This window comes from Anomalospiza imberbis, chromosome 1 (assembly GCF_031753505.1).
Source record: "Anomalospiza imberbis isolate Cuckoo-Finch-1a 21T00152 chromosome 1, ASM3175350v1, whole genome shotgun sequence".
Classification (NCBI taxonomy): domain Eukaryota; kingdom Metazoa; phylum Chordata; class Aves; order Passeriformes; family Viduidae; genus Anomalospiza; species Anomalospiza imberbis.
In genome coordinates, this window is record NC_089681.1 from 102,587,255 (window position 1) to 102,614,506 (window position 27,252).

A 27,252-nucleotide genomic window follows, 5' to 3' on the forward strand; every position below is an offset into this window, starting at 1 on the left:
GAAATTAAAAGCCAGGGACATTTGAGGGCCATGGGCCCTTTACAGTAGCTCAGTTCAGTCCCCATATATCTTGAGGTTTTACATTAAGTACAGCTCATTAAACGTAGTTCTGAGAGTTTAGCTTCTTTGCTTTTTACTGGGAGTTATATGGCATCTCTAAAATCACACGTTATCTAAACAGTCAAGTGCTATTAGCATGTTTTTGGGTTTTTTTATGTAGAAATTGCTGCTCTTAGGACAGAGGGGATATAAACAGCCAGATAGCAAATGGATGATCTCTCTTCACATTGAAGGATATTCACCAGAAGATCCAGAGAGTGTGTCAGAATGTCATTTTTCCTTTCCCTGGTGTTATCCCTCTTTTGGATGTGTAGTAACTGCTCCTGACATCAACGTTTTAGCCCTGTGGCTTTGGTCTAGCAGGTATATGACACCTCAGATAGGTTCTCCTGATGTCTAGGATCCAAACTAATTAATTTATTCTCTTGAGCTTTTTGCACCATACCAGTTCTCAAGTTTTGGCATGTGCTGCAGTTTGATGTTGCACTGAACGGCTCATCTGGGCTTCAAGTAAGTGAAACTACTTTAGTAATCTCTGTGGACTATGAATTCTTGAAATCAATAGCTTCCTTTCAGCAGAGTTTAAACTGCTTTCTATTATGTGGAGCCTGATGCCATAACAGAGAGATGCTTGAGATGCTAATTGAGCTGCTCTTTGAGCAGCAGGTGACATAACAAGGTATCTTTCTGAGCACAGGGGACAAGGGGGCACGTGGTACTTTATTTCAAGGAGAAAATCTATTGCTAAGGTTGACCCAAAAGCAATTAATTGTTCATTAAATTGAATTGGTGAATTCACCTTTGCTGTTTATTAAAATATTATACAGTTTAAGTTCAATGTAGTACCACTACCAGAAGGGCTGTGGAGATTGATAATGGATTACCTTCTGCCTACCCATGAGTGGATGCTTCTTCTTAAGTGAAATAGCAGAGCAGCCTGGTAGTTCAGCCAGAAATACCACTATGTGGCAAAGCTGAACTTCTCCTACTGCTGATGTGGCTCCTTGCTTTCCAGAATCATTGAGCTCTTGTATTTCTGAGCATAAATGGGCACATATAAACGAGTAATTGTCCTAAATCCAAACAGCTAGATTTTTCACCATTTTCAGAATTTAAATGATGTCTTGTGTAAATTGTGTAAGAAGTAGTCTTTTTAGCAAATTGAATTGAAAAGGGCTTTGGTTGTGTTTCTGAGACTTTGTTTAAAAGGTATCTTCTGTCAAGACCAAAATCATACCAGTATACAGAGCTTTATTTCTTCCTACCCCCCTCATGTGCTGCTTTGGACAGAGCTTTCCCACACCCAACAAAGAAAGAAGAGCTAGATGGCTGTTACATTTACTGACAGCCTTGTTGAACTGGAATAGGTACCCTTGGTTACGCCTTGTTTCTACATTGAAGGGCTCCATTGGAAAACTCCAAGGGAATTCATAAGAGGATATTTATTTCATACATTGTAGTACATACTCACAAACTGTACTTCAAGTTCTTTTAAATTTCCTTCCTAATGGAACATAATTTACTATAAATAGATGTCTTGACCTCTATATGTCAGGAACACTGTTCAAGGTTAAGAATTTATTATAGCTTTCTGTATTTATATGCATTTGAGAGCCCATCAAGAAAAAAAATGCACAGATCAGCTACATAGCAAGAAGGTATTGAGCAAAGATACTCAGCACATACATTTAATAAAAACATGTTTTGTAGGTTTACTTCCCTTGTGGCTGGTTCTCTCTCCTCTGTCACTTTCCAAGGTCTATGTGTAACAGAGTCCAAGGCCATCTTTCCACATGTGGCACGGCAATACTGGTTTGGCACAGTACTGTGCTGGACTGCACACCTTTGTGCTGCAGAGCTTTGTGTATCTGTGAAACATTCTAGGATCCCCACACAGGGAATGTTATATAAATAAAAAGCTGTTCTTCATCTATGCAAAACCTGCTCAGAGCTGTGGGACCAAACACATAATCTTTGTTTTCTGCTACGTCATGCTGTTGGTTTTTTCTTGTCTTTCTAAGTGTTGCTACAAGAAAATATAAAAAATAGATGGTAGAACTAAGCAGAGCCAGACCTTTCCAGCAGTGCAGTAATTTCTTGTGCTATTAGAAGCTCTATGGCCCTTTGAGCTACTCTATAAATCTTTTCATAGGTAAGTATGGAAAGCAGAAAAGGGAGAGAAAGTAGATAAAAAGTGTACTTGGGGATGTGTCTACTTCTACAAGTAGCTCATCAGATGCATGCTGACTAGGTCAACTTGAGTAATAATCTGAATCAAAGTGTTTATTGGTTTCTCTTGTAATAGTGCCTAGGGAAGAGCCACAATGCTGCACCTACAGGTAATGTAGTAAGGGCAAAAAGGCTTAAAAAACAGATAAACTAATTACACTGACTGTTATTTCTGTGTGCTACTTACACATTTCTCACTTATGCACTGGTCCAGCCACAATTTTTTCATCAATATAATTTATTTTTGCTTGTTTTCTTCTAGTTTCATAAAATAATCAATTTCAGCATGTTGGGCACTCATTAATGGTGCCTTGTGACAAAGATGAGATAAGTTTAGTTGGTTAGAACTGGGTGCACATAATGCCAAGTTTGGGGGTTGATCCCCATTTGGGCCATTTACTTAAGAGTGGGATTCAGTGACCCTTGTGGGTCTCTTCCAACTCAGAATATTCTGTAATTCTGTGAAATATGCTTGAAAATAGATGTTCTTTGCATCTTTTCACCTAGTGAATTAACTGCTTCTTATGTAGTGGCACATAATTTCCAAGAGAGAAATAGTATTATGTTCATCACTATGTGGCACATGTCTGCCATAACCATGAGAAATAAGTCCTGAAATCAAAAACAGAAACTAAGGATTAAATTCCTGTATCTTTTTACTGTTAAAGAAATAGCAAAACACAAATAACAAGTAATTAATGTTAAAGATATCTTCAGTGAATGACAACACACAAGACATGGCGTGACATCTGTGAAATTCTTGGCATACCATGTGCACATTTTATTAATTTTTAAAATGTTTAAGTCATGTGGGTGGGCAGTTGCACAGTTACTGTGTGAATGCTTAGTGTTAAGGATTTGTACACCACAATGCATCTGTGCTGGAATGGGTTCACCTGGCTGGTCTTGTGCAATTGTGGCCTTCATCTCACATCAGAAGGTTGTGTGGTCCAGGCAGAAAATGGTTAAAACCAGTTGAAGTAAAAAAAGGGTCTATAAGTGACTTTTTTGCAGTCTTTCATTACAGAAATACCTGAGGGAAAGTTGCCAGCAGGAGACTGTTACATCCGATCTGAAAGCAATAATATAAATGTTGCTACTGGGTAATGATAAAACTGTACGCTGTAATATTTATATGACTTTGCACCAGCTTATGTGCTGAAAATTGGAATAATGCAAAGTAGTTGCACTGTACATTTCCTTTTTTTAAATAATGTCATAATAATCATATTTTGATTTTCCCCTCTCTTTATTACAGGAAGAAAATTGAATTTTAGTCATGAGAACAAAGACATATTTCATTTTTCAATCATTGCACTCCCCAGGAATGGGTTTATTAGGCTCAAATGCACAGGGAATCAAAGTGTAATGGCCTAACATCAGAGGGTATTGGTGTGCTGAGCCACAAGGGACATGCAGGGGCAGGAACATGTTCACAGTCATGGAAGCTGATCTATACTGTTCTAGCACTTATGAGATGTAAGCTGGCAGGAAATTTGCACGGGATGATTTTCACAGCCATCACTTGTAGAATGTTTTAAACAAAAAAATGCGAGTGTTTAGCAAGGTGCCTTGTTAGGTTGGGGGTTTTTGTTGTTTTTTTAATTCTTTCAGTATCTAGTATCCATCACTTATTTATGGAGTTAGAGAAGCGTGGTGCTCAAGTTGTTAAATTAACAGAATCATATTCATGGATCTTTGTTCTTGTCAGTCAGGATTGTGTGTGTGGGAGGCTATTAGCTTCTGCATGAAGTTCCACAGAATAGATAAAATATGAGTGAAATCACTAAACTGTTAGCAACAGTGGTTACGGTGTTTGAAGAGTCTTGTAATTGTTTCTTAGATTATAAGGATTATTCAAAAATGCAGCTCTTTGCTGAATATGCCATGAATATTTTATTGAAGTAAGAGAGAGTGAATATTGTGGTCAGAAAGGAACAGTGTCTGACTGATGTGGTCTGCAGGTAGCATTCAAATGCATTAACTGGCTTTTGTACAGCCTTTTTTACAAACTATGGAAAATGTATGTGCATGGGGTGAGGTTTTTTTACTTACAACCAAATTTTTGAAGGAGATGTTGCTAATGGTTTGGTCAAACTACTTTTTTGAAGGAGAGCTTGATGTGACTAATACATTTTTTGTAAACATTTAAGCTAGTCCTTATCTGAGCCCTGAGGATGTGTCCACTTTGTCAGAGATGACAGTCACTGCTCACTGCCAGCTCGTGAAATGTGTAGCATTAATACAGGCTGGATAAGCACTAGCAAAGAAAATACATTCTCAAGCGTGAAAAAGAAGGGAAAATGCAGGGACTAGAAAATCCATTCCTCTATAGTGGATTGTATAATGATTTAATGCAAATAATTTTCAGATTATCCATCTTTGTTGTGTGCCCTTGTGCTAGGTATGAGAGGGACTTAAATGTTGCATGTTTATCATTCCCACACTATTGCAAAGACAGAAAAGGTAGCTTTGTTCCATGTGAATACCAAGAAGTTGTTTTAGTCAAACTCTAGATTTGACCCTATTTCACCAGTTTTCTCACACTACATACTTAGAGTGTAAACCCCAAAAATAAAATGGTTTGTAGCCTTGGAACTCCATGTGATGCCAAGCCCTCAGTATGCTTAGGAATATAGCACTAACATATATATCATGCTAGTTTTTAAGGGCACTAAACAGCTCAGACCTCATATAATTGTTCCTGATTTGGTTAGAATTGAATACAGACATTTCCAAAAGATTAGTAATGCATTTTCTAATAATTTTAGTTGATTTTTTCCTTTTTTTTTAGCTAAATTCAAACCCAGATGTAGTTCGGTTCCCAGTTTAACCCCAAACTCTTAAGATAAAGCCCTTTCCCGCTTCCTCTTCACACCTCTCAGAAGCTTTTCTTTCCTACCTCTGTCTTCCTTCATTTTTTATGACACAATCTTGCAATTTACAGGCATTTTTTTCCCAGAAAAAACAAATTTTCAAACGCCTATCATTGTTCCTATCTGAAAAGGTTGCCTTTGAATAATGTGGTGCTGCTCCCTCTTTTCTGTCCTCTCTGTCCCTCTGCTGCTTTGCTGAGCTCAGTATGATTTTTTCCACTGACTTCAAGGGTCAGGAATTAACCTAACGACCCAGGGAAAGGTGGCTGGAAGTGCTCCAGGTGCCTCTGGAGCAATAGTCTCTCGTACAGCATAAACATGTTTCCATGTGTCCTTTTCATTCACTCTGCACTACCACAGAAGAAAGGAAGCCAAATTCCCTGATGTCATGTAAATATTATATCAGACACTGCAGTGAGGCTTTGAAATGTTAATACCCCTCCAATGCAGACAGCTGACGGAGGTGGACAGTTTTGATTTGGTTGTGACTCAGGCTGTTCCAACAGGTCCTGGCAGAATTCAAACAGCTGGGAACAGATGCCAGTTTCCTGGGTAGTAAAAGCATTTTCCATGATTTTGGGGTCATCTTAGCTGGTGTTTAAGAAGGGAGAAAGCTACCTGGGGGGCAACTTTGAGAGACAACAGCTGCTTTAGAGCGTGGTGGCAGAGCCCTCTGTTCAGCTCGTGGATACCAGCTGCCATCTTATCTGTCAGCCCGCAGCAGTGAAGTGACTGGCGGCAGGGTCTCAGCTCCCTCAGCCTTCAGCAGGGCTGGATGAGGTCCTGCCCCCTCTCAGCACTGCAGGGGAATAAAGGAAGGAGACTGGAGATGGATGGTTTTCCACCTCAGGCCACAGGGACACATGGCCTGCTGGTGAAAGGAAGTTTGGCTCCCTGGTGAAGGAATGCTTGGCTCCTAAGAGAAGGGACCCAGGAGGTCCCTTCACCTTTGGTCTTCTGGTGAAGGGACACTTGGTCTCCTCATGAGGAGACAGGAAAGGGACAGGAGTGACCACAAGTGGTCCCAGCTCCCCCAGGAGAACCAAGAGGGCAATAGGCCAGGGCTAAGGAAGGGGCGTCTCTCACAGCAGTGGCTTCAGCTGGGAGGAGAGACCCTGACCAAGACTCCTTCTGCCTTCTGCCTTCTCTTCCAATACTCTTCTCAGAATTTTTTCCTGGCCTTTTGTTCTGTGATGACTCCTTCACTGACTCCTTCATGCCAGCCTTTCATTTTAATGATAGCATAGCAGTGAAACCGAGTCATGTTAGGGCCTGAAGGTTTCCCGCTTTAATCTGTAATGAAATGTAAAGAAACCTGTCAGGGTCTGACACAATCTCAGTCTCCTTCAGAGAGGGACTTGGGAACTGAGCTCTGGGAATCAATGTGTTCAGACTAATTGTTTTGATTAATTTTTTTTCCCTCTTCAATTTTCCATAGAAATTGGGAAGATTGACCAAGATATATATAAATACAACACCCCAGGATTCACTGGCTGCCTATCGAGAGTCCAGTTCAACCAGATTGCTCCACTCAAAGCAGCTCTGAGACCTACCAACGCCTCATCCCACGTCCACATCCAAGGAGAACTGGTGGAATCCAACTGCGGAGCGTCTCCACTCACCATCCCACCAATGTCGGCCGCCACCGACCCCTGGCACTTAGACTCAGGTAAGGTGGTGTTCATGTCACTTTAACTCAGTGGAGCAGTTCAGAGAAGAAACCCATGTGCCTTCTTTTGTAAAGGAAAGCAAAAATGATAGCTAAGTGATTGATAGGTGACTGTAGGGCTGCAATCACAGTAGGAAATGCAAAACTGGAATGACAGAGATTTGCCACCACTTTTAAACGCAGTTACAGGGGAGGGTTTCTTGTTTTGTTTTTTTTTTCTTTTTTTGCTTTTTAAAATATTATGTTTTATTTTCTTTTCTGCAATTCTTCGGCTATTTAAATGTTGAGTTTTGACCTAACTGATGTGATAGCACTTTCTCTGTAGTCAGCAAAAAGCTTCAAGTACATATAAATAAAGAACTGTAGCATTTCTTATGCTGTATTCCTAATAAGTGAGTATATTGCAGTCAGCTTCATACAAAAAAAAAAAAAAAGTAAATCTAATTTTAGGCATAAATGCATTTATGTAAAGTGCTGATTTTGTTTTCTGAAATGTCTACTTTCCGTAGGCCGTGTTTAATAGAAAATCCCATTAGTCATGGTGGCGCTCATCTTGTGCTGAAAATGCTGGAAGCCAAAACCATTTGCGGATCCCAGCAATCTCATCCTGCTTTGTGACTGATAGGCCCTGGAAATATACATGGTAGCTAATTTTAGAGGATTCTTTCTCTCTTTTGCTTCTTGAGTATCAGGTTACCTTTAGATTTATAGGGTCAGGTGTATATTGAAGCCTCCCTTGCATTTTGTCCTCATTCTGATTTCAATTGTAGAGTGTAAATTAGAACCTGTCCCGGCAAATTTGTTGTTTGAAGTGGTATAAAATTAAAATGCTAGAGGAAAAACTTGATTTTGATAATGATTAGTCTTGAGTTTGGGGATGCATCCATATGCCAGTTTTTAAATGACTGGAGGCAGGTATATATGTCTTTCTCAAGTACGTGTCAAAGTCGTACCTTTGAGGTTTGTTTTTTTGTGGGTGTTTGGCTGATTTGTTGGTTTGGTGTGTTGTTGTTGTTTAGGGGTTTTTTCCTTGCAGTGCCAAGGAACTCCTTGCAGCATTTCCTTTCATCTCTTCTTCAGCAAAGTAGGGCAGTTGTTTCTAAGGAGAGACAGAGTTCCTTGTAGAGCTGAGGATCCCACGCATTAATACAAGCAGTATCATTCTTTAAAACATGTCATTCCCTCCTTGCAGCCATGCCATGCTATTGTAAGATTTCAGTATGTCTCTTCCCCACTTATAACATGTATTTTTCTACCTCAATTTTTTTCATCATAAATTAGTATTCCCTTTCTTCTCTGAAATTATTAGACCTGCTTCTACCTGAAGGTCACAGTCTGTATTCCTCTTTCTACACAAACACATTTTCTGAAGGATTCCTCACTGGCTCATGTCTTTAAAAAGTGTGCCATAAACTCCTTGAGGATGTGCTGCTGCTGTGAATCATGTGCATCTAATGGGCTTTGGTTGTTAATTTTTTTTTATTACTTTTCTTTCCACTTCATTTCAGTGCAAGCTAGCAAAAGACTATGGGGGGATTTACTCAGGATATTTGCACAGTTCCTAATAGCTCCTGCAGTTCAAAGAAAGAGGTCCTGTTTGTCCTTGGCACATGCTATTATGCTTGACCTTTTGTTGGCTCGATCTCATCTTGTAAACTTTGTTGACCTGACAAATTACAATTTACACTGTTTCTTCTGGATAAATTGTAGTACTTGGACACAGAGACAGCGTGAAGGATGTCAGGGAACATGCAGCATGCTAGTCGGTTGGCTCAAGCTGTCTGTTAACTCCTGTCAATAAAAAATAGATTTCATTGCCATAGCCAGACTTAACTATTTCAAGTCATGGGCAGACAAAGCTCAGGAGACTCACCTTCATTTTCAGTAATGATTAGTTTTTGGAAGATTGTGAGCTAGGAACCCCTTGTCTTGTCCTCTCCAGTGATCCACAGCAGTAGAGGGGGAAGATCATATTGCTTCAAAGACTTCTAGTGAGGCACTGCTGTACACCAAAGAAAGCAACAATGACTTATAACAGTGAGTTATAATGGTAGAAATAAATTTCACAGCAAAGCACTGGTTCAGAAGTAAAAGGATGTTCAGGTGTTGGTGAGCAATGTCTGGCTTCCACTGTGGGTGGCATTTCCATGGTACAAAGAGGAGGTATCTCAGCAACTCATTTACCAATATCAGTAAGAACAACTGAGTCTTTGTGAAAGTATCAGTGGCGATCTGACACAGATCGTTCAGTCATGGGAAAAATGTATTCTGTAGACTGTGTAACCTTGAGTCATCAAAGTCATAGCCTGTCAGTCATCAAAATGATCTTCATCTAAATTTAAATGCTTGGGTTTAGTGCCACTTTGCATTAATAAATTGGCAGTTTCCAATGAGGATTTTTTTATGTTTCCCAAAACCTACTTCAGACTTTCTAACACAAATCATGTTGAGAGAGAAAATGTAGGAATCAGAGGTATAAGTTATTGGCTCCAGACCTGGAATAGTCTCAGTTGTCTCAGTGTGAATTTACTCCTTTACTAAACTGGCTGAAGGGTCAAAGGAAAAAGCAGCTTTGAAATTCACAGAAGCACTTGTAATGATGTTAAAGCAAAATCCACTCACATTTTGCCACAAAGAAATGGTTGCAAATGACATGGCTTTGAAAGCAGCAATTACTATGTGCAGCGTTTCTCATCTCAAACATGCTTTTATCTGTAATTTTTAGTGTTATGTTACCTATTCAATTTTAAATATTTCTTAACAAAACATGAGAGTTGAAGATGGATGTTTTGTAGTGAAAATAAAAAAGTTGGGAAAAAATTTGTGGGAAGTATCAAATGGTTTAAATTTCATTCAGTGACATACTCTGAACTCATCCTGACTCATATTTTGAGTTAAGCTTAGATTTTTAGCTTTGTTTCTCAAATATTGTGGAATTGAACTTTGAGGATTGAAAAATGTTGTAGGAGGGAATCAAAGATAAGTGTCTAAATAGAGCAGATACACCAGATGACAAATGTAATGATCCTTTCACCTCTCAACTACAGTGCTGGATCAGATTTTGCAGATAATTACTAGATGTTAAGCAGGTTCTGCCTGATGGGTGACCTACATGAAATGTTTTCTTTAAACTCTTCTGTGTAGTTACTGCACGAACATCTCCTGCTAGCTGCAAAACATTTTGGATACCCTAACAGAGAGGCCAAAGGGAAAATCATAATGATGTACATCAGTCACTTGGCAGTTGACCTTTAAAAACTAGTTCAGGGATTTATCAATAAGAAGCCCTGTTGATTTTCTCCCCTGACAAATGAGCTCTACAGTTCGTCAGTCTTGCACTTTCTGTTGGCCTTGAATATAGATATATTTCACATTTACAATATTAGATCTTTTTTAATTCCTTTGTTATTGTAGAAGTCCCACTTCCCTCCCTCCCCACCCCTGGCTGGCATTTTACCATGCTCCTGGGACATTATCTTAAACCATGATCTTGTTCATCTTGTGAGTACTCTCACAATGCAGTCTTTTCCTGTTGCTATGGTGATCCTTTCTTGGTGATGATGAAGCACAGGAATTCAACAAGTCATTTTTTTCTGGAACATGACTTTCTGGTGATTTAAAAGAAAAGGGTCAATAATGGCATCCAAGCAGATCATCAATATAGTTCACTTCCTGTGTTTTCCTCCCATCAGTATTATCTCAGTTCATGTCAGACAATCCAATTTGCCTTGGTTACATCAATAGGAGTGTAGAAAAGAGGCTAAAAAGAGCCTGATCAATGAACATATTTACCTTTAAATATTGTCTAAACCATTGAATTACATGTCTGGCATACAAGTCAAAACAAAAGTTTTAATTTCTATAGCCTTTAACTGTATTGGTGTGCTTTTTAATATCTATTACTGCTGCATAGGTTAAAAAAAGCTAATCGCAAGGGGTTTTTAATATCTCTCAGTTCAAATTAACTAAGATATAGGTGATGATAGCTGATGCCTTGCTCATTGTAGAGAAGCAAAAAAAAAAAAAAAAGCCCAAACATTATTATTTTTGTAGTAAAAAAAATTTGCACACCTAAAATGCCTTGTAGTTAAAATTAGAAGTTGTATATTATTGCAGTGACATTGTTCAGTATGTGGGTGCTTTTACCTAAGGTTCTGCCAATTACTAATGAAATTTCACCTCCAAATTTTTCTTATTTATATAATAAAAGGATAAAAGAAACCTATTACATGTATATACCTCTCTGTTTTAGGTGAAATGTGCTCCATCTTGCCAAACCATCCAATCTTGAATTTAGTAAAAGCAGGAGATCCAGAAGGGCAAGGTACATGCAATAGTTGGCAAACTATGCTTTAACAGCTCTAAGTTGTCATAGCACTCTGTAGCTGCAAGATGCATTTACTCCGAGTATGAGCAGAATGGCATCTAGAGTATTTAACATGGGATTTAATTAAACCTATATTAACCTCAACATATTACAAATTAAATGGAGCAGGATTAAATGCTACATCTGCAACATTCTTCAAGTGGCATGACTTTTTTCTGACTGTGTGTGTTTAAACCCAAAATGCTCTTTATGTGTTTGTAATAGTTGAAATATCTTGCCTTCTATGAATCAACAGCTTATTTTGATACCTATATTGAGCATGCCTGCAAAATCATGTACCACTGTCATCAACATTAAAACAGCTGCTTGCAGGATTCACCCTCTTTTTGTTATGAATTCATCCCTCTTCCTTTAACAAGTGATGGCAGGAGAGGGGAGCAACAGCCCTGAGTACTGGCCATATATCCAAGCTCACCTATTTGGCCAGCTAATTTCTTCGTCATGTGAAAGAGAGCAGTCAATTTCTGCACCAAGAGAAAGTGTCAGTCGTGTTACTGGTGGCAGTGCTAAAGGTCACCTTCCAGATTCAGATGCTGTGGGTTGAGTCGCATCTCATCCCCAGACCACTGGTACCACATCTCAGAGAGCAGAGCAGCAGCACCTGAGGAGAAGCTGGGTCAGATGTCTGGTGTGGATGTGGCTAGGAAGACAGGAGATAGCTTTTGCCCTTGTCAAGGGCTTGTTACAAATGGCACAGTGGGAAGGAAGAATCAAAGGTTTTATTTGCTGATGGGTGACAATGCAGCCCTCAAAGTGGTCTTAGGTCACAAATACATGAACAAAACACTCTTCTCCTGGCCACAGAGTTCTGTACACATCAGTGAGTCCAAGAGCATAAGCATTAAAGTCAGCGGTGACATGTGACATAGTGCTCATTCTCTCTTTTAGGGGATGGCAGGAGAGCAGGGTCACTTCCCGAGGCTTCCTACAAGGGCATGCAAGTCCACACAGGAGGCACAGAGGAGCTTCACCACTTTTGTTCATGATGCAGCTTTACACATCTAAATTTAATTTCCCAGTGTTAGCAAAATTAGAAACAGATATGAAGGCATTTGCTAGAATAAAATGACACTCCTCTTTTTTTCAAGCATAGCAAACCTGTACTGCAATCAGAGAATCATGCCAGATTCTTTCTTCAGGGTTACTGATTACTCGAAGTGGTTAGTTTGGTTTTTTTAATTAACATGGCATGTAAACACTGGGAGGCTGTTTGGCTGCTAGTAAGGTAGCTTAATGTTTATACTCTTTAAATAAGAGACTGAAGATGTTCTTGCAACCTGCCCTGTAGGTGAACAGGTTCTTGCACTGCCAGTCTGGTGCATTTCTGTGATTGTTTACTCTATTTAGAGTGACCAGCATTCATCCCCCATGCTCCCAATATAAATATTGTCTCAGACCTCCCTGGCCTTGACCTGAGCTGTTTTCAAACAAGAAAGTAGCATTTTTTGTCAGACAGTCAGGAGGGATTAAGTCTAGCAGAAACTAATAGCTCAGTTTCGAAGCACAGAGTGTTTCTTGCAGACAAGAGGGTAAGTGGTGAACGTTTAAATGCAACAGTTTCTATTTTTCTCCCGCCCATCAAACAGCTAACTAGGAAGAGCATCTGTCTGAAATTTGGCACAATCAGTGCTTCATCCTTAAAGGGTTTAATTATGGTGCTTGAATTACTGCAAATCTCTCTGTTGATTTGGACTAAAAATGCCTCCCTCAGTCTCATGTAGCTCCTTCCCACAATTATGCATAGCTTTCTCTTAACTTTAAGACTATATAATTTCTGTGTGGGATTTCTGACACTCTGTCTAGTGTATCAGACAGTTGGCAGACTGCCAAGCTTGTAAATTCTTCTGGCATTCGTTGACAGACCAGTATTGTAGCTGTTTCACAAGCAGTGATTTGAATATTAATGCTGCGACCTAATGTCAAGAGAAGGTGCTAATGCTAAAAAGATTTTTTACCCAAGTACGAATCTTAACCAGGAACAAAGAGATGGCATAAATTAGAGGGCAAATTAAGTAGAGAAGGAAGCATTTAGATGCCTGAACACTCCATGTGAGTGCTTTCTTTTTCCTTTCCTCAAGCAGAAACGCACTTATTTCCTGTGTAAGAGGTTATTCTGGATTACAGTCAGGTCATTACAGCTATTAAAGGGGTTTTTAGGTTTCAGCTCTCCAATCTGACCCATTTCTTATCCCCAGTCAGAGTTTTTCTCTTTTTTTCCTCCTTTTTTTGTAGCTGTCATAAGTTTGCAGGTTTGTTTGATATTCTTGGTCATTGGGGTGGATTTTCTTCTTTTGGGAGGGAGGGGAGGAGTGTTTCTTTCACATATTCCCTCTGGGTCCATTGTCAGTGATTAGCTATATACAGCCAGGCTTTGACCAGCATTAACTCCACTGTTCCTTTGAGAGCACCGAAAGCACTTCATCTTCTACATTAATTATAAAAAGAAGTATTTGTGAAATGTAACAGGTGAAATGTAAGCACTGCTCATGAAATTTTCATGGAAGTGATAGTTTATGCCAGCATGACTCTTGTCTGGAGTCATAGTGAGACTCAGTGTCAAACAGATGCTACTACCAGGAATTAAAAGATAGATGAGTTTGGGTCTTTGATGAATGAGGATGCACTAATGTGCTGCAAATCAGTTGGAAATCTGGCAGAGCAAATGTTCAAAATACTAATTCCGAGATCCAACTTGCTGAAGTTCAACTACAGATAAAATCAAAAAGTGATGCTAAATGTCTGTTCTCCTTTTTAAATGAATAAAATTCTGTAGCTTACAAGTACCAGATATTAGTATAATAAAGTGTCCTGCCATACCACTACTTTGTACAATTACTTGCTTGTGTGCCACAGAAGATGTGAAACAATCATACAAAGGGGAAAGCAAGGGATAATCACCTAACCCTTCCCAACAGGCAGTGCAGGAATGTTTTCCCTGTTTTGTATTTCATCCAGGACTGACTGGGGGAGTTTGAGCTGCAGGGATGGATCTCCTAATAAGGCACAAGTTTTTCAGTCCCTTTGCTAGGAAGATTGCCTTTCAAGACCAAAAAAAAAAGAATATTGTACAACTCTCAGTGTGAGCCATTGATAAAACTCCATTTCCTCCTCTCCTTAAAAGTGTGGACAGCAAAGCTCACCTGCAAAAGGAAGTGAAAGGGCAGGTAACACAGCATTTCACAAATAGCTGTCTTTACTGATTGGGCTGTCTGCTGTCTAGTGTTGAGAGTCTGTATTGTTCCAGTTCATTGACCAGGGAGCTTTCGCTTCATTTTCTTCCAGCACTGTCATTGTTCATTGTTAGCATTTCCATTGTTCATTCTAAAATTCATGCTTTCTTTTACAGTAACATCCAACAACACTTTTCTTCAGTAATCCCCACTTACTTTCCAACTGTCCCAGAAGGACATGCATGCAGAAGGGTGTTCAGAGGACAATGTTTCTATTAAGCCATCATTTAAGAGGAACTTCTAATTTATACTCATTTTGTATTGGAATAAACAGACAGGATTGGAGAGCCTTCACACTAAAAATGTAAACCCACAGGTTTTTCATTATCTCTGTGCATGTATCTCTCTCGGCAGAACTCACCAGAAGCTGACATAAAAACTGCTTGAGATTCAATGAAAAGTTCTTAGGGAAAATAAAATGTAACCTTTCAAAATATTTTTGATCTAACTGAACATACCTGACAAAACTTAGTATAAGTAATTGGTCCAAATAACACTAATGCACTGGAGAATTTTTTTATCATTTATGTTAGGGTTTTTTTGTCTCTGTCCCCCCCAGTCAAGATGGTTGTAAAAGATTGAAGAAATTAGTTAATTTTGTTCCAACGTGGAGATTTTCATGTTCCAAATAATTAGCATTATTGGCAATAGAGAGAAGAAGGTGACATTTTTAAAATTAAAAGCCCCAATTTTCCCTTAAAGCTGCACGTCTGTTCTGGTAGTTATAGAATTGTTAAGTGAGTGTATTTTTTCCAGTATCCTGTAACGTGTGCTGAAAAAAATTTATTAAGTCTGTGACTGTAAAGATTTCAATTTCCATAAATTCAGGAAAGTGGTTCATTGTAGGGACATACATATAACACTCTAATACTACACTTGAGGCATCACTAAAAATTCAGGGAGTGACGATTGATCCCATATAGTGTGTTAGAACAAACCCAACCTTTTACAAACAACGTGGTTAATAATACCTTTTAGATATTTGGGGGGGGGGGGGGAGGGGTAAGTGTGAGGTTGGGGTTTTTTAAACTTGGAGGTGTTTAATATTAAAAATCTCTTCAGCCAAATTCTTGGTTCTATACTTAACCTGGTGTTCGTAGGACTTCAAGTAAAGTCTGTTAACAGAGTTTAATGTTAAACAATCCTCCTTCAGAATCGGCTCTCAAATGCCTAGAAAAGAAGAGTAGGGGTAGTTTTCCTCCTTTCTGAGTTTTCAGCTTAGAGAAGTCGGAAAAAAATAGATGTATTAATCTAAAAGATAAAAACATATGAACTTTCAATACAAAGTAAGACACGGAAAATGTGTATTAAAAGAGACAGCTTTTTTTCATACTGCTCCAGATTTTTTTTTTCTTTTGCTGAATTGCTGCTGTTTATGTGTCATGGGAGCTTTTCACAGAGCCAAACTCAGGAGGAGAGAAGTGGATGGGATGGGGCACAGGTAGTGGGATGAGCACAAAAGGGTTGTGTTGTTAACCTTTGATGTAGGACTGTGTAATGGCGTTGTTTACTCCTGCTCCATCATTTCTGTGTGTGTGTTTAGAGTTTCACTTGTGATCCAGTCCCTTCAGGAAGGGCAATGTGGCTGTGACTGCACATTAATTTCTACTATTAAGAGTCAAGGAATTAGGTTCTGTACTTAGAGTCTGTAATAAGGGGAGCTCTGTAATTTCAAACCACAGCAGTACATGTCAACATGACCAGCAGAGTTGACATAATTTACAGAATGACACCAGAGAACTTGCTTTTATTTTTCTCTGTGCTGTGGTCCTATGGAGAAACAGATTAATGAATGGATCTAGTATCCAACACTTTCACATAATCCTAACATGTAAGTGAGCATTTACTGTCATGGTAAAGTCAATTCTTGGATGCTTGGCTGCAAAATAGAATTAGAAAGAAGGAGTTATAGTTCGCATCTTTTATTTTATCTTACTGTTTTACTTCTAATCAATGCCTTGATTGATGTGGGTTTTATATACCTTGTGATCGTGATCACCAGAGCCGGTGGTTCTGGTTGCTTCTTCAGTTCATATTTATGTGAAAACCCAACTGGTTTTAATAATGCACGAACACTTTGCAAAATTGTGGACATCTGTAAAGATGAAAGGCCAAAGAAGTCTTGCAGCACATAAGATCTAGTCTGAACAAGCTTACTTTCCAGCATTTCAAATTTCATTGATTGTTTTAGACCTGTGAAAACCCTCACACTTCCTTTTTTGGAGCAAATCTAAACTGTATCTTCCTTTGTAGTGTGATATATTTTAACCAAGACTTGCCCACTCAGAAAAAAAGTTTAAAAAAATGCTTTCAATGACTTATGTATAATGCTCCTATTAATGTATCTCAAAACAAAATTTGCCTTTTTACTGTGTACTTCTTGATCCTACTCTTTACCAGAAAATCCCCACCCCGCTTTGGTTTTGGAAACCCGCTTTGGGTTTCCCCTTGCCTTTACTGAACAGCCTTTTGCTCATTTCTCAGCCCACACTCACCTTCTGGACTACTTTACCAAGGTCATTTTTTATCTGAATTATATGAATTTGCAAAAGGCTTTTATGTGGGATCCATTGTAAAACATTTTCCCTCTGAAAATGGCAGATGCAAAATCATGCCTGTCATAATGAAGCAGAAATAATTCACTCAGCCAAACCAAGCACATCTGTCATCTTTAACCTCTAATCCTAGTTGTGCTCTGTTTATCCAGTCCCATCTTCCCTCTCCATTCATTGAGGGCTGCTGTTTTGCATCTGACTGTGGCAATGACCATGCTGGGCATGCTGAAGGACGGTAGGTCTCCTACTGCATTTTTGTGGTCATCTAAAGCTTCAAATGTCATTAAAACGATGGCCAGAATATGGAATTTGCCTGCAGTCAGTCTTTAATTACCCTTTTAGGTGCTGCAAAGTTTCTTCAACCCCATTCACCCTAATAACAGAAAGTTGAAAAGTGCAAAACATAACTACAGACTGTAGATTTACTCTGTGGTTATTGAAACTATGGCCTTGTAAACAGCTACCCATGAAAGAAAGAGAAAACAAAGTGTGCTGTGTCCTTTTACATAAGTTAGCCTCAGAGTGGTGGTGTTTGAAGCAAACCTGATGACCAGCTCTGGAAAGACAGGGTGCAAAGAACAGCATCAGCCAGCTTGGGTCCTGGAAGGGAACCAGATGAAGTGATGCTCATAAGCCACAGAGGAGCTTAGCATGTCCTGATACAGAGCAAACTGTCCCTGCACTGGCTGCAGGTTTTAGGAAAAGGTCTTTGGTGTGCCGTGACAGCAAACTGATGGCTCTGTGCCACAGCTGCATGAGCAGAGGATTTCAGGCAGCTGGCAGGACATTTCTTGGGTCAATATTTAGCTTTTCAGGATAGATTTTCTGTTTCCCAGGATAGATTAAAAAGCTCTTTGCTCTGTTCTTCATGTTTTGAATTGCACACATGAGACCCTGGTTACTTGGAGAAACCTAGGGAAGATTTGTTTTGGGAATTACTTCTTACAGCCTATGAACAGCACTTTATGTACTCTTCTGTGCTTTTACCAGAGGATCAGTATTACTGCTGTCCCTTTGTCAGCATGTTGTAATGTGTTCTTTCCCCTTTTAGTTCCTCAATTCCAGCAACAATGGAGGAAAAACTCTAGTTAGTTGTCTTTTTAGCAAAGTTGCTTAATATTGCCAAGGATTGTGACTGTAGTAAGATCAGAGAGGAATCCCCATGTGTTTGAATGATGTAACTCCTGTCTGAAATACCTGCACTTGGTACCTGTTGGGGACAATCTTCTGTTAAGCTCATCTTGGAGGGTCAAGGACTGTACTCTTTTATGTTCTTTTCTGCCTGATTGCTGTGGCAGGAATTGCCCTTCTGCAGTTCTTAGACCTCTGATCTATAGCTATTTCTGATCTTTCAAGAAGCTACTAAAGAATTTAAAGGGAGCTTCCCATTAAAAAAGGAAACTAATTTGTTGTTTTCTTTCTCCTTTATTCATATATAGTAATACTTCAAGTTAAAAAATTGTATAGATATTTTTGCAGCAAAATATATTCTCTAACCCCACGTTTGGATGAGATTTTAGATACAATTTTTCAGTCAAAAAAAACCACCCCATAATACACAAGCAGGTCTCTTGTGGTCACAAGAATAATAGAACAGCAATTCATTAATTATGGTGATAGTATCTGCCAACACTACTGCAAGTGCTTAAAAAAATTCATGAAAGCCTAAGCTCCTTTTTTCCCCTTCAGCACACCTGGTTCTCCAGCAGCTGCAGCAGGGCACAATTTTGCCAATCTGATTTCTTGCTGAAATAGTGTCCCCAGCTCTCAGAAACATGTTCTTGTTTCCTTTTTGTCAGAGGTGAGAGTCTCAGTGAATCTCACGTGCTTGTTATCCGATGGACAGCTCCTCCTGAGTGTAAGATGACTGGGTGAAATGGAGGGCAGCTGTGCATGAAGGCATTGGTCCAGTCCTAGCAGCAGCTCAGACAAGATCAAGGATGGAGCTCCACATCCTGCATCACGTCCTTTCTTATCCTGCAGTGTGCTTCAGTGCCTGTTGAGCATCAAAGACCGTGGTCTTTCATCTGCCAGGAATCCCTTGTAACATAGCCAGTGTGATGTGGCAGCTCAAGAGGGATCATGCTGCCATGAACAGCAGCTTTCCTCTTTCTTCACACTTCACTAGTGCCATTGCTCTTGAAATAACCTTTTAAAAGAAGATAAAACATAATATTCAATTGTAAGGGAAGGAGGAACTGTGACCATTGTAGATTTTCAGATTTCTTGTGTGAGGACACAGGAGACCAACTCTAAAGCAAGTGGCAAATGCTAGGACTTGTTAAGTGCCTGTGGTGCTGCTTGGATGACAAGGGGCCTCCTTTTGGGTTAGAATGGCAGAGAGGAATTCCTTGTGATTTGGCAAACACAAGGAATTTGATGCTTTCCCCACAGTATTATTTGGCTTTAGGATTTTCCTTCAGATGCAGGGAGGGCAGGTTTAAAAGTAGGATTTCCCACTGCCAGCCCTTCCCTTTTAGCACTGCAAGGGTATGTTTATGGATCCTGTGCCAAAATGTCTTCATTAATGGTCCTGGCACAGTTCTTTGGAGTAAAATCCACTGATACGGAACCAGGTATTTATTTATCTTCTACAATTTATAGCTTGATTCATTTCAGAGGGGTGAAGATGAAGGTTTTCAGGAGCCAGAGCACCAACAAATGTCAAAGGCACAAGTGCTGCTGGCAAAAAGTGCTGGACAGGGCCCCTCTGCTGAGCTCTGAGAAGCACACTCCTGTTTGTCCCCCAGGCAGCCAGCCAAAAACAGCTGCTGAACACACAGCTGGTTCGACTATCTCCCAGAGTAGGCACACAGAGGGCTACTCTAGCCCCAGACCTCTTTTCAGGCCATGTGGCAAGCTGAAACCATTCATTCTTTTGTGCAGCTGTTTTACAATACAAAAGGAATTTTATTATGGGTTTTGGTCCATGGTAACAAAAAGACAGTTGAAATCCCTCAGCCAGTTTTTGGTATACTGAATGCATCACTGGTCTGTAAAGGCAACTGATTATTTTCATACAGTATCACCTAATCCATCAAGCAAGGAAAATACAGTGGGGTTTTAAATGCTGCCCTGAGAAGCAGTTAATATCTTTGATTATTTGAACTTTCTCCAGTTAACGCACTTTTAACAACATTTTCTCTATTTCAAAGGCAATATCTCAGTCCAGGGGCAAAGAAGAAAATTATTGCAACCACTCACCCAGCTCCCTAGGCTTGTTTAGTCATTGCAGTGTCTAGTTGGTATGTCTGGCATAAAGAAAATGTTGATAAGTTTAATTGATGAGATTGCCTTTGAAAAGCCTCTGTGATATTTTCTGGAGGTTAAAACCAAGACTACCATCCAAATTCATCCAATTTCATCCAATTCTGCTGCAAGGGGTTTTCAGGTCACTGGCTAATGAATGCTGGCACATCTGCCTTTATTTCCTCTCCTTACCTGTGTGCTGGAGGCTCTCCTCATCTACAGCCTCCCATGCCTGCCTTGCCTCAGCTCCTCCAGTTCACAGTCTTGCTCCTCAGCTCCAAAGCAGCGCCAGCAGTGGCTCAGCTGCCATGCTGGGCTTTCTTCCAGAGTGACAAAAGTGCTGGCATGTGCTCTGTGGGATGGCTGCTCTACGGCTCTGACCAACAGAAGCTGCAGCCCCTCTCTTACTTTGGACTGTGCAGCAGCAAAAGGGATTCAAGTTTTTTCTTTGAAGGAGTTTGAATTTATACCCAATGGTGGTCACAAAATCCTGGAAGCTTCTGAAGCCTTTAATAGGTAGCAGTGGCAAAGGCAAAAATCTCTGTAATAATAAGCATGATCACACACTTTTAAAAGATAAGGGTTTGTTTTGTTTTGTGCTTTTTTTTACCACTTAAAACTTACTGACTTTATGTTAGTAAAGGACAAAATGTCTTCCTGTACCAACAGCAATCCTTACCGAGGGTATCTCCTTTATTTTAATTTTATTTTTGTTATGAGGAGCAAGCAAGTAGTTCTGAGGGATTAGATAATATTGACAGATCTTTTTGGTTTTATTCATCTATAGATAAGTATCTAGTGATCACAATTTTCTTTAAGTTGTATCTGAGGATGTTGGATGTATTTCTGAACTTTTACAGAAGTTTCACTGATATTTACAACATGAATCTTTAATTCTCTATTTACAGCAAGTGCTGATTTTCCATACAATGGTCAAGCTATAGGAGATGGAGTTAACAGAAACTCAGCTATTATTGGAGGTAAGAAAACTGTCTACTTTTCCAAGATACTTGGCAGTATATGTCTCTGATGGCTGAACTGCAGTTGGTAATAAGGGTGCATATTTCCATATCCAGGTTTAAGTTTGTTGCTTTAGTCTTGATTTGCTGTGTAATTTTTCCTTTCTAATTTATTTATTTATAATTACATATAACTTTTCCTTATACTTTGAAACTACAATACTGGGAGGACTGCATTGCATTCCTCAGAAAAATTCAGGCCACACTTGAACAGCCTCAATTCACCTGCCCAGTGCATCAGTTAATGTAAAGTGGCATAACAAAACTCTGGATGATAACAATATTTTTTTCTGAAAATTATATAACATCTCCATCCTGAAAGATTCCTTTGCCTGTAGAGAAGGGCCCAAACAGGAACAGTGTTGCTTTATCACATAGATACCTACGCTTAAGAGAATAACATTCATGAGACTTCTCTATAACAGGGTTGAACCCAAAATAGACCATTGCAGGGAGAGCAATTAAGGCTAAAACTGATGATAAAGCAGGAGCATCTGCAATTATGTGGAGCCAGTGCTTAGTGGGTGGTGTGAGCCAACAGTGAACCAAGCCAGTTTTCAAGGACATGTTGAGGAGCTAGCATAGCTCTTTACAGCCGTTGACTAGAAAGTGAACATCAGAGATTCCATCTTCAAAGAGCTGCCCACACATCACCAATACACTCCACAGTTCTGGGAGTGCCCAGCACCCTCTGCCTCATGGTCAGCAAAGCTTAGGTCTGTAAGTAGTTATTTATGTTGAAGTTTTTACCAACGGGTTGAGAGTCACCAGCAGACTTCATGGAGCTGCATTTTGTATATAGTGGAAACTATATATAAATATTAGAGGAGTGGAAACCAAGCAACTGTGGTGATGTCCACATGCCCGAGTAGCTTCAGCTCAGCTCAGAGGAGTTTTGGGATCCTTTCTTTGTGTTAAAGTCTGCAGCTGGTCTCACCAGGGGCATCTTTTCTTTCCTCCTGTGTGCAGGCGTCATCGCAGTGGTGATCTTCACCATCCTCTGCACCTTGGTGTTCCTGATCCGCTACATGTTCCGCCACAAGGGAACCTACCACACCAACGAGGCCAAAGGGGCAGAGTCAGCCGAGAGCGCCGACGCCGCCATCATGAACAATGACCCCAACTTCACGGAGACCATAGACGAGAGCAAGAAGGAATGGCTTATCTAAGCCCACGGGGATGGGGCCTGGGGTGGGATATGAGCTGGGCCAGGGTGGGACTGGGATGACTCTTGCAGTGGAGAGAGAACACTCTGTGTCGGACACTTGAGCACACATAGGATAAAAAGATCAGCACAACTGGAGGAGCAAGTGACAGGAAAATACCACTGAGACTGGAGAAAAAAAAAAAGAATATCTCAAGTATTTAAGAAAAAATACTTTTTAATATTTATTTACAGCAAATTGCCCCTTCTGTATCCCAACAACTACAACAAAAAGCAGTTTTGCAGCTTCAGCATTGGTTACAATTTTCAGTCATACCTGTCTATTTCTGTGTGTGTTTAGAGATGTTCTGGATACCTGTGACAAGAAACAGGGCTGGTTTTTTATATTTTTAAAAGCTGTTTAAAATATGGGTGGCTCTGTCCTGAGAGCAAGTGGCAGCCCTTTCTTCCCGGTGTTGTGTTCCTTCCTGGCTGGCCACTTCCCTGCAGGCCACCCTCAGCCCCCCATCACCCTTTATTGGGGTGACATTGATCCAGGGGGTGGGATAGGGGGTGAGGACTAATGCAAATCTTATTCACCAGGTTCTCAACATCTCATCAGCCTGTGTCAGCCCTGGCAGGAGCCATCTTCTTGACCCAGGCACTTCACTGATAGTGTGCAATTGTCATCAACAATGTAAAAATACTGTTATTACGACTACTCTACTATTACTAAAGAGGATTATCATAAAGCACAGGAGGTTTTAAAGGTTTTTTGTATTATTTTGTTGGCCTCTGAGGGAGGAAGATGCTGTGTGAGTCTGTAGACCTAGTCTGTTCCTGTGTCTCTGTCTATGGCACTAGGTCACCCCCTGAGGCATGTGCCAAGTTAAATTCAGCTCTGCCTGTGGCATATTGGCATAGTCTGTACATTGAAGTAGGGAATTAGAGCCAGACTTTGTTTGCTTCTGTTTCTTCTTAATAGGCTGTCATAGAAGTATTAGTACAGCTATACTCAGTGCATTTGAACCCATGGACTTCACATCCTTTTATTTTTTTTTCAACTTGAGAGTAGCAATTTATTCCTTACATCCCTTGTTTCAGTCCCTTTGCAAGGAAAACCTCCGCTGGCAGTGTTTGCACAGTCAGGAAGGTGAGGCAAAGGAGGCATGAAAATTCTGCCTCCAGAGCACGTAAGGAACACACCGCACACAGGGGAGAGTTACTTTTCAATACAGAGATTTACCCAAACTATTTTACTGTCTTTGTAAGGCATTTTTAAGAATAGCAAGGCCAATCCCAACTACAGCATGGCATCCCATTTTTCCTCTCAAATCAGAAGTGTCCTAGGTGTCACATGAACAGCAGGCAGGCAGCTAGAAGGAAAAACAAAGGGGCAGCCTGAAGACTTAATATCCTTTAGTGGCAATAAGTTAACAAAGCTTTAGCTTGCCCTCTGTAGAGAAGCATGGTTCTCCTATGGTCGGAATTGATAGGAATTTAGGGCCTTAATGGACAGATTTTGCAGTGGAAAGACTGAATTAATTAATATACTGCAGGGCTTTGCCATGTCTTAAAAGAACAGAAACTATACCAGGAATTTCCCTTCAAAAGTATTTATTCTTGTGACAGTCCTAGATTTGCTTTGTCTTTAATATTTCTGGGTTTAGTATGCACAGATTTCATTCATTTTTCTGCACAAGAAAGATTTATTTTTCACCCAAACATGCAATCTACTACATTGAGCAGCATTGGCATTTTTGATTTCCTTATTTCTTTGGTTGCAATGTTCATTATTCTATTTGACACTTTAAAAATGGGAAAAAAATCATGTAGGAGAAAGAAAATATTGGAGTCCTACCAGACAAGACATTGATAAGCACAATTTATCAGAAAATCAGGCCGGGTAGTTTGGGTTTTAAGGATGGTAGCCTAAAGTCCTGTATTGGAGGAACATAATCATGGAACATAGATATCTGAGCAAATCAAGCCAATTGATTAATTCAATGGATTTGGAATTAGCATACAAAAAAGTTGCCAGTTTTAAAAGCAATTACTGTTTCTCAGGTAACATACATGGCAGAGAGGTTCAGGTCAGGTAGGCATAAAAATTACCTCTGTCACTCTTGTGCTCTGCAGTCTTTTGCCTTGCCTCCAGTACTAACCTCTCCCTCTCTTGTCTGTAATCAAGCAGATGATTGGGTTTAATCATGGGTGTAAAATAAGTCTTCCCCAACTCTTCTCTCATTGAGGAATATCAGCAGGGGATGGATCTACCCTGTACCACCACTCAGCAAACTACATAACAATCACAGATGTCTCTGTAGGATTGAAAAGACATTATCTTTTCTCTGTGATTTTATGTTTAATTTTATTTTAATGGTATCTTAGTCCACTCTGAAAAACATCCTTGCCTGCAACTTCAAGTTACCAAGAGTAATGAATAGAGCATAGTTTGCATAGATTGGCATTTGATTTGCAGAAAAAACACTCTTAATCTGAATTTTAATATCTGTGAGGAAGATCAGACTTCTGTATCCTGAGAGACCAGAGTCCTCTGCTACTTTATGTGAGAGAGACAGATTTAACAGCCATAGTGCAAATTGCCAAATGCCTCAGCATCGCATTAGAAGGGGAAGATGGCTTTGTCTTGTCTCCATGTCTAACCAAGTTCTTGGCAAAGCAAGACACAGTTGTCTCTGGTTATGGTAGTGAGGCCTGTGATATCTATTCAATGATTTTCTAAAAAAATTACCAGCTAATCTCCCACAGCCCTGGGAGATTAACAGAGAACTTCTGGAAAATAGCCTTTTACCATTGCATAAGCAAGAGTTATAAATTAGGGTCTTAAATTTGAAAAAACAGTTTAAATTTCTGAAATCAAGTCAGGGTCAACTGCACCTCTCCATTAACAGGACACCATGGACCTTCTGTGAAATACATTAGTGCTGTGTTAAAATACAGTCACTTTCATAACTCTGGAAACCTTTAAATATTACAATTCTTGTTTCTTCTTAAACTGGACCTTAGACATTATATTATCCACAAGCAGCTGTCTCTGTATAGGGATTTAGTGACTTAGGGTGAATTCCTGCCTGTCTGCTTTGTATTTAATTTCTGAGAATATGTTTAATTATAGGCACTGGTCATTCAGCATCCTGGTAGCAAAGCAGAGGTATAGCCTGTGTATTTTGCTAGCACTATATCTATTCTGAGAATTTCTTCCACTGCAAGCCTATCATTGAAGGCTGAAGCAACATCCACAGTTTATTTCACCCACTCTTACTTGTGCCAAAAATCCATGTCATTCAACAGGTATGTGGGAAAATCTGGTTGAGGGGAGAGTGGATCCTGCTTTTATAAAACTCTGTACTTTCCCCAAAGAATATTAAAATAATCAGTCTTTTATCACCCGTTTTTTAGCTGTTTCACCTATTTGAACTGTGCATAGAAATGTAGCTTCTTGTACTGGTTTGGGAACCAAAGTGTCCCAGTTGTGTTTCTAAAGGGTCATTCCTGACACTGCAGAAAACTATGGCAAAACTGCCACCAGCAGTGGGGAGAGCAAGACTGGGCTGGAGATCAGAGCTCTCACTGTTAGTGAAATAATGTAAGCAATATTTTGGATTCTCATTCACAAGACTTGAAGACTACTAGGTAATGAGACATGGAGCTCCAAAGAGCCAAAACAATGGAAAAGCTATTTTGATGTCAGCCCAGCCTCAAGGAAAATCCACAGTCCAGTCTGGCAGTTTTGAATCAGGTCTTCTATACACTGTTTATTCCATATTTACTGATAGAAAATTCAGATGTATGAAATAGGAATATGTATCTTTAACTCGTACTGGAGCATTTCTGCTTTGTATTTTTTGTGTCTTGAATTTTGCCTGTACCTTTTATATCTCTTCTAGCAGTTACCACTTCAAAGCTACGGCAGCATTTTAGTGTCATGCTCTAGGCAGCATGATATATGTGAGAGGATGGGCATCACAAATATTTTAGTAAGACTGCCAAAGCAGTGGTGTATATGTACAAGTTTATTGTACTGGTAAGAATTCATTTTAATTAAAACAATGTCCTTCAATGGCAGATGCATCTAATTTCCAGGGTATGTTTTGAAATGTGAAGCTAAGTTCAACAAGCAATAGCTTTCAACATGGTTTATCCCATGAATGATTTTACATTCTATCAAGCATGGTAATCCTGAAAGGGTGTCATTCTTGAAAAGCAGAACCTAAATTCTGGTAATCAGATGTCATTATCCATCCTAGAGAAATTAAACGGAAATCTTGCCTTCTAACAGCAACAGCATGCAAATTAGAATGAATGAAGGGCAGTGTGTTTGTATGCATAAATATCTTCTGTGAATGTCTTTCCTTTTAACTAAAGTTATATTACAAACCAGATTGGTAAATAAAGAGGAGGGGGGGGAAAGGGGAAAAAAAAGACATTTGAAATAGTTTTAATCACCGTAACAGCTGTTTCCTTGTGCTTTGTATATTCTTATCATTGCCTGTATTTTTAACATCTCTAGTACCAGGAAATCAATTTGAAAAGGACAGAAGTTGGAAAGGCCTCTTAAGAAAAGATCCCTTGTACATGAAAAAAGGTACTTTAGAATGCAGTTATAGGTAAGAAGAGAAGGTGCTAAAACGAGGGAAGATTTGTTGAAGTGCAAGTATGTTTCTCCTGCATCAGTGTTACATGTTACAAAGTGTACATCTGTACTTGTTGAGGTGGCCAGAGGGTCTGAGAGCAGGGTTTGGATAGAAATTTAATTACTGCCTTTCTGCTTTTTCCCTTTCTGATCACTTTGCAGATAGCAGCAAGCAGA

At 39.6% G+C, this 27,252-nt stretch overlaps 1 protein-coding gene across 2 annotated transcripts in view; it reads left to right on the plus strand.

Moving 5' to 3' along the window:
- CNTNAP2 (contactin associated protein 2) overlaps positions 1 to 26,844 on the plus strand; it is a 1,020,441-nt gene extending 993,597 nt beyond the window's left edge. For both annotated transcript variants that reach the window (XM_068202989.1, XM_068202997.1), the window contains 3 exons: positions 6,604 to 6,834; positions 21,164 to 21,235; positions 22,244 to 26,844. In XM_068202989.1, the coding sequence (XP_068059090.1) occupies positions 6,604 to 6,834; positions 21,164 to 21,235; positions 22,244 to 22,443 (503 nt within the window). In that variant the 3' untranslated portion in view covers positions 22,444 to 26,844. The remainder of the gene's footprint in view (positions 1 to 6,603; positions 6,835 to 21,163; positions 21,236 to 22,243) is intronic.
- The last annotated feature ends 408 nt before the right edge of the window (positions 26,845 to 27,252 follow it).